Raw genomic sequence first — 7,500 nt, forward strand, 5'->3', positions numbered from 1 at the left:
GACACACAAAACCCCTAAATTACAATGAAATGTCATCAATGTCATCAATTTTCCACCATAATTTGCAAATAAATTCATTAAAAATCCTACAATGTGATTTTATGGATTTTCTTTTTCCATTTTGTCTGTTGTCGTTGAAGTGTACCTATGATGGAAATTACAGGCCTCTCTCATCTTTTTAAGTGGGAGAACTGACACAATTGGTGGCTGACTAAATACTTTTTTGCCCCACTGTAATTATTCACACCCCCGAGGACAATATATGTTAGAATCACCTTTGGCAGTGTTTACAGCTGTGAGTCTTTCTGGGTAAGTCTGAGCTTTGCACACCTGGGTTGTACAATATTTTAATTTACATTATTCTGTTAAATATTCTTCAAGCTCTGTCATGTTGGATGTTGATCATTGCTAGACAGCCATTTTCGAGCCTTGCCATAGATTTTCAAGCCGATTTAAGTCAAAACTCTAACTTGGCCACTAGTTCCAGTTTAGTCGCCTTGATAAGCAACTCCAGTGTATATTTGGCCTTGCGTTTTCGGTTAACGTCCTGCTGAAAGGTGAATGTCTCCCAATGACTGTTGGAAAGCAGACTGAAACCAGTTTTCCTCTAGGAATGTGCCTCTGCTTAGCTTTATTCCGTTTCTTTTTATCATAAAAAAAAGTCCCAGATGACAAGATGACTGTTTTAAGTCCCTAAACGGTTCCATTCCTTTCCGGCAAATGAGTTAGGAAGGACGCCTGTATCTTTGTAGTGACTGGGTGTATTGATACACCATTCAAAGTGTCATTCATTTTTGCTTACTTGTATTTTTGTTTTTACCCATCTACCAATAGGAGCCCTTCGTTGTGAGGCATTGGAAAAACTCCCTGATCTTTGGGGTTAAATCTGTGTCTAAAATTCACTGCTCGACTGAGGGACCTTACAGGTAACTAACTGTATGCCACTAGGCACACTGGCTGAATCAACGTTGTTTCCACGTCATTTAAATGAAATGACGTTGAACCAACGTGGAGGCCCATCAAACAAATGGAAATGGTACATGTGCTCTATTCCCCTCATACTTGTTCCTCTCCTTCCCTACATCTACCCATCCTCTGTATCGCCCATGCCCTCCTATACCCATCTTCGCCACCTCCACATCCCTGCTACCTCTGTAGTCTACACCTCAGTTGAGCCCTCCTGCCCAACACACCTCCACGCATCCTGCCTGCTCACCCTACCTTTAAATCCCAGCCTACAGAAATGCCCAGCCTTCCGCTTCATCCTCCCACCACACACACGGGCCTCACACACAATTACAAACATACACGTTCCCCAACTCTACCTACTCAACCTGCACAGGCTTCTATCCAGAACTAGTCCACTATATTTGATGGAAGTTCTCGTCTCCCTCTCTCTCTCTCTGCTCAGAGTCTACACCTAAATCTGGTTGTAATTGGGTGTGTATTTCCAACCGGCAATAAATAAAATGCCGGCTGTGCTGACAGGACCCCAGCTAGAGTGAGGAGCACACACACACACACACACACACACACACACACACACACACACACACACACACACACACACACACACACACACACACACACACACACACACACACACACACACACACACACACACACACACACACACACACACACAGTTGGCAGGCCTCATTCGGTACCAGATGCTGTGTTCTGTTCTGTTCCTCCAAGCGTGATAGCTTGGACTCGGGGGCCATTTGTTAAGCCTTGGATGGCGGCCCGCTAACAATTATCCCATGGTTCGCACTATGCACAAACACCCAGCCAGCCGAGAAATACAGGGGGACTGACGTGAAGTTGTTTTTTTTACGGGAACTTAAAATAGATTATTGAGGTGAAAGGTTGATTAAAGACACACACAGAGACATGGGAAATGGCATACCTAGTGGGAAACGTGATACCTAGTGGGAAAGGGGATACCTAGTGGGAAAGGGGATACCTAGTGGGAAAGGGGATACCTAGTGGGAAAGGGGATACCTAGTGGGAAAGGGGATACCTAGTGGGAAAGGGGATACCTAGTGGGAAAGGGGATACCTAGTGGGAAAGGGGATACCTAGTGGGAAAGGGGATACCTAGTGGGAAAGGGATACCTAGTGGGAAAGGGGATACCTAGTGGGAAAGGGGATACCTAGTGGGAAAGGGGATAAAGGGGATACCTAGTGGGAAAGGGGATACCTAGTGGGAAAGGGGATACCTAGTGGGAAAGGGGATACCTAGTGGGAAAGGGGATACCTAGTGGGAAACGTGGGATACCTAGTGGGAAAGTGGGGATACCTAGTGGGAAAGGGGATACCTAGTGGGAAAGGGGTGGGAAAGGGGATACCTAGTGGGAAAGGGGATACCTAGTGGGAAAGGGGATACCTAGTGGGAAACGGATACCTAGTGGGAAAGGATACCTGGGAAAGGGTGGGAAAGGGGATACCTAGTGGGAAAGGGGATACCTAGTGGGAAAGGGGATACCTAGGGGAAAGGGGATACCTAGTGGGAAAGGGGATACCTAGTGGGAAAGGGATACCTAGTGGGAAAGGTGATACCTAGTGGGAAAGTGGGAAAGGGGATACCTAGTGGGAAACGTGATACCTAGTGGGAAAGGGGATACCTAGTGGGAAAGGGGATACCTAGTGGGTGGGAAGGGGATACCTAGTGGGAAAGGGGATACCTAGTGGGAAACGGGGATACCTAGTGGGAAAGGGGGGATACCTAGTGGAAAGGGGATACCTAGTGGGAAAGGGGATACCTAGTGGGAAAGGGTGATACCTAGTGGGAAAGGGGATACCTAGTGGGAAAGGGGATACCTAGTGGGAAAGGGGATACCTAGTGGGAAAGGGGATACCTAGTGGGAAAGGAAAGGGGATACCTAGTGGGAAAGGGGATACCTAGTGGGAAAGGGGATACCTAGTGGGAAAGGGGATACCTAGTGGGAAAGGGATACCTAGGGGATACCTAGTGGGAAAGGGATACCTAGTGGGAAAGGGGATACCTAGTGGGAAAGGGGATACCTAGTGGGAAAGGGGATACCTAGTGGGAAAGGGGATACCTAGTGGGAAAGGGGATACCTAGTGGGAAAGGGGGATACCTAGTGGGAATACCTAGTGGGAAAGGGGATACCTAGTGGGAAAGGGGATACCTAGTGGGAAAGGGGATACCTAGTGGGAAAGGGGATACCTAGTGGGAAAGGGGATACCTAGTGGGAAAGGGATACCTAGTGGGAAAGGGGATACCTAGTGGGAAACGTGATACCTAGTGGGAAAGGGGATACCTAGTGGGAAAGGGGATACCTAGTGGGAAAGGGGATACCTAGTGGGAAAGGGGATACCTAGTGGGAAAGGGGATACCTAGTGGGAAAGGGATACCTAGTGGGAAAGGGATACCTAGTGGGAAAGGGGATACCTAGTGGGAAAGGGGATACCTAGTGGGAAACCTAGGGGAAAGGGGATACCTAGTGGGAAAGGGGATACCTAGTGGGAAAGGGGATACCTAGTGGGAAAGGGGATACCTAGTGGAAACGGGGGGAAAGGGGATACCTAGTGGGAAAGGGTGATACCTAGTGGGAAAGGGGATACCTAGTGGGAAAGGGGATACCTAGTGGGAAAGGGGATACCTAGTGGAAAGGGGATACCTAGTGGGAAAGGGGATACCTAGTGGGAAAGGGATACCTAGTGGGAAAGGGGATACCTAGTGGGAAAGGGGATACCTAGTGGGAAAGGGTGGGAAGGGGATACCTAGTGGGAAAGGGGAACCTAGTGGGATACCTAGTGGGAAAGGGAAAGATACCTAGTGGGAAAGGGGATACCTAGTGGGAAAGGGGATACCTAGTGGGAAAGGGGATACCTAGTGGGAAAGGGGATACCTAGTGGGAAAGGGGATACCTAGTGGGAAAGGGGATACCTAGTGGGAAAGGGGATACCTAGTGGGAAACGTGATACCTAGTGGGAAAGGGGATACCTAGTGGGAAAGGGGATACCTAGTGGGAAAGGGGATGGGAAAGGGGATACCTAGTGGGAAAGGGGATACCTAGTGGGAAACGGGATACCTAGTGGGAAAAAGGGATACCTAGTGGGAAATACCTAGTGGGAAAGGGGATACCTAGTGGGAAAGGGGATACCTAGTGGGAAACGTGATACCTAGTGGGAAAGGGGATACCTAGTGGGAAAGGGGATACCTAGTGGGAAAGGGGATACTTAGTCAGTTGCACAACTGAATGCATTCAATCAAAACGTGTCTTCTGCATTTAACCCAATGTCTCTGAATCAGAGAGGTGAGGGGAGCTGCCTTAATCAGCATCCAGTTGTTGTTGGCAGAAACAGAAAGGCAGATTTTTAAACATTGACGGTTTGGGGATTTGAACCAGCAACCTTGGGTGGGTGGGTGGGTGGGAGGGAGGGTGGGTGACAGACAGACAGACAGACAGACAGACAGACAGACAGACAGACAGACAGACAGACAGACAGACAGACAGACAGACAGACAGACAGACAGACAGACAGACAGACAGACAGACAGACAGACAGACAGACAGACAGACAGACAGACAGACAGACAGACAGACAGACAGACAGACAGAGAGACAGACAGACAGAGAGACAGAGAGACAAAGAGAGAGAGAAACAGACAGAGAGAGACAAAGAGAGAGAGAAACAGACAGAGAGAGAGAGAGAGATAGACAGACAGAGAGAGAGACATCAAAGTGAAGAAGACTGAACTCACACACAGGACGTGTAGGGCCACAGCTCCTTCTGTCCTCTCCCTGTGGGTAAACAGATCTGTAGGGAACTCGTGCAAAGCTGGAAGAGACAGAGATTTTGGGTTACTCAAGCAAGAGATTGTGTGTTTGTGTGTGGATGGATGGATGGATGGATGGTGTGTGTGTGTGTTCTGACGTCTGTCCTGTGAGGTCAATGCTACTCACAAGCTAATGGAGGACACATAACTCATATGAACTGACAAGGGCTGGCCCTGCAGCACCTTGCCTAAATGTCTATTTGTGTGTGTGTGCATGCCTGCGTCCGTCCATCTGTGAGTGTGTGTCTGTATGATAGTCGTGCAGCATCCTGCCAAGGATTGTGTGTATGAGTGTGTGTGTGTTTGTGTGTGTGTGTGTTCACCTCCTCTAAGAACTGAAAGACCCACCAGAGGAGAAGAGAAAAAGAGATGGATAAAGTGAGAGCAAAGAAAAGGACAAAGGGAGGAGAGAGAGAGTAAAAATAGAGCTCAGGGTTAGGATATGTAGGGTGAGGAGGAGAGAGGGAAATTATACATGAAAAGAGAGTAGGGCTACAAGAGGAAGTGGTACAAGAAGCGCTAGAAGCTATCACTCCTTATTGTGCATAAAAACGTGTGTAAGAGAGAGAAAGAGGGGAAAGAGAGAGGGGGAAAGAGAGAGGGGGAAAGAGAGGGGGAAAGAGAGAGGGAAAAGAGGGGGGGAAAGAGAGAAAAGAGAGAGGGGGAAAGAGAGAGGGGGGGAAAGAGGTGAAAAGAGAGAGGGGGAAAGAGAGGGGGAAGAGAGAAAGAGAGGGGAAAAGAGAGAGGGGGAAGAGAAAAGAGAGAGGGGGAAAGAGAGAGGGGGAAAGAGGGGAAAAGAGAGAGGGGGAAAGAGAGGGGGGAAGAGAGAGGGGGAAAAGAGAGGGGGAAGAGAGAAAGAGGGGGGGAAAGAGAGGGGGGGGGAAGAGAGGGGGAAGAGAGAGGGGGAAAGAGAGAGGGGGAAAGAGAAAGAGAGAAAAGAGAGAGGGGGAAAGAGAGAGGGGAAAGAGAGAGGGGGAAAGAGAGAGGGGAAAGAGAGGGGGGAAAGAGAGAGGGGGAAAGAAAGAGGGGAAAAGAGAGAGGGGGGGGAAAGAGAGAGAGGGAAAAGAGAGGGGGGAAAGAGAGGGGAAAAGAGAGAGGGGGGAGAGGGGAAAGAGAGAGGGGGGAAAGAGAGGGGGAAAGAGAGGGGGAAAGAGAGGGGGAAGAGAGGGGAAAAGAGAGGGGGAAAGAGAGGGGGAAAGAGAGGGGGAAAGAGAGGGGAAAAGAGAGAGGGGGAAGAGAGAGGGGGAAAGAGAGAGGGGGAAAGAGGTGAAAAGAGAGGGGGAAAGAGAGGGGGAAAGGGGAAAGAGAGGGGGAAGAGAGAGGGGGAAAGAGAGGGGGGGAAGAGAGAGGGGAAAGAGAGAGGGAAAAGAGAGGGGGAAAGAAAGAGAGAGGGGGAAAGAGGGGGGAAAGAGGGGGAAGAGAGAAAGGGGGAAAGAGAGAGGGGGAAAGAGAGGGAAAGAGAGGGAGGGGGAAAGAGGGGGAAATAGAGAGGGGGAAGAGAGAGGGGAAAAGAGAGGGGGAAAGAGAGAGGGAATGATGGGAAAAGAGAGAGGGGGAAAGAGCGAGGGGAAAAGAGACAGGGAGAAAGAGAGAGGGGGAAAGAGAGAGGGGAAAAGATGGGGGGAGAGGGGAAAGAGAGAGGGAAAAGAGAGGGGGAAAGAGAGAGGGGGGAAAGAGAGAGGCAAAAGAGAGAGGGGGAAAGAGAGGGGGAAAAGAGAGAGGGGGAAAGAGAGAGGGGGAAAGAGAGGGGGGAAAGAGAGAGGGGAAAGAGAGAGGGGAAAAGAGAGAGGGGAAAGAGAGGGGGAAAGAGAGGGGGAAAGAGAGGGGGGAAAGAGAGGGGGGAAAGAAGAGGAAAGAGGGGGAAATAGAGAAAGAGGGGGGAAGAGAGAGGGGGAAATAGAGAGGGGGAAGAGAGAGGGGAAAAGAGAGGGGAAAAGAGAGAGGGGAAAGAGAGAGGGAATGATGGGAAAAGAGAGAGGGGGAAAGAGCGAGGGGAAAAGAGACAGGGAGAAAGAGAGAGGGGAAAGAGAGAGGGGAAAAAGATGGGGGGAGAGGGGAAAGAGAGAGGGAAAAGAGAGGGGGAAAGAGAGAGGCGAAAGAGAGAGGCAAAAGAGAGAGGGGAAAAGAAAAGAGAGAGGGGGAAAGAGAGAGGGGAAAGAGAGAGGGGGAAAGAGAGAGGGAAGAGATGGGAAAAGAGAGAGGGTGGAAAGAGAGAGGGGAAAGAGAGGTGAAAAGAGAGAGGGGAAAGAGCGAGGGGAAAAGAGACAGGGAGAAGAGGCAGAGAAAAATAAGAGATAGAAAGAAAGAAAAAGAGAGCTTAAATACCTATGTATATTATCTCACTCCACACTTCCTTCCCTCTCCCTCTCCCTCCATTCATCATTCTCCTTCCTTCTCTCTCCCTCCATTCATTCTCCAGGCTCCTCTCTCCTTTTTCTCATCATCCCACCTCGTCCACCAATCAACAGTCTATTCATGGGCCAATGCTAACATCTGCTCTGGATTTCACCACGTTTCCACTGGAAAGGCCAGCCAGACGGTCAACGTTGTGCTAGCTAGTGGCTATATCTAGTAGCTAGCACAACCACTGCTTCCACCAATGCTAATAGCTGCTAATACAGTAATGCTATTCCAAATCAAATCAAAGTATATGTGTCATGTGTGCCGAATACAACAGGTGAAGACCTTAGA

At 49.5% G+C, this 7,500-nt stretch overlaps 1 protein-coding gene across 1 annotated transcript in view; it reads right to left on the reverse strand.

The window, feature by feature from the left end:
* The window catches only part of LOC124016274 (sodium/potassium/calcium exchanger 3-like), a 71,704-nt gene that overhangs the window by 13,426 nt on the left and 50,778 nt on the right, over window positions 1-7,500 (reverse strand). The window contains exon 3 of the mRNA XM_046331821.1: window positions 4,735-4,811. Coding sequence (XP_046187777.1) covers window positions 4,735-4,811 — 77 coding nt within the window. The remainder of the gene's footprint in view (window positions 1-4,734; window positions 4,812-7,500) is intronic.

This window comes from Oncorhynchus gorbuscha, linkage group LG26 (assembly GCF_021184085.1).
Source record: "Oncorhynchus gorbuscha isolate QuinsamMale2020 ecotype Even-year linkage group LG26, OgorEven_v1.0, whole genome shotgun sequence".
NCBI lineage: Eukaryota > Metazoa > Chordata > Actinopteri > Salmoniformes > Salmonidae > Oncorhynchus > Oncorhynchus gorbuscha.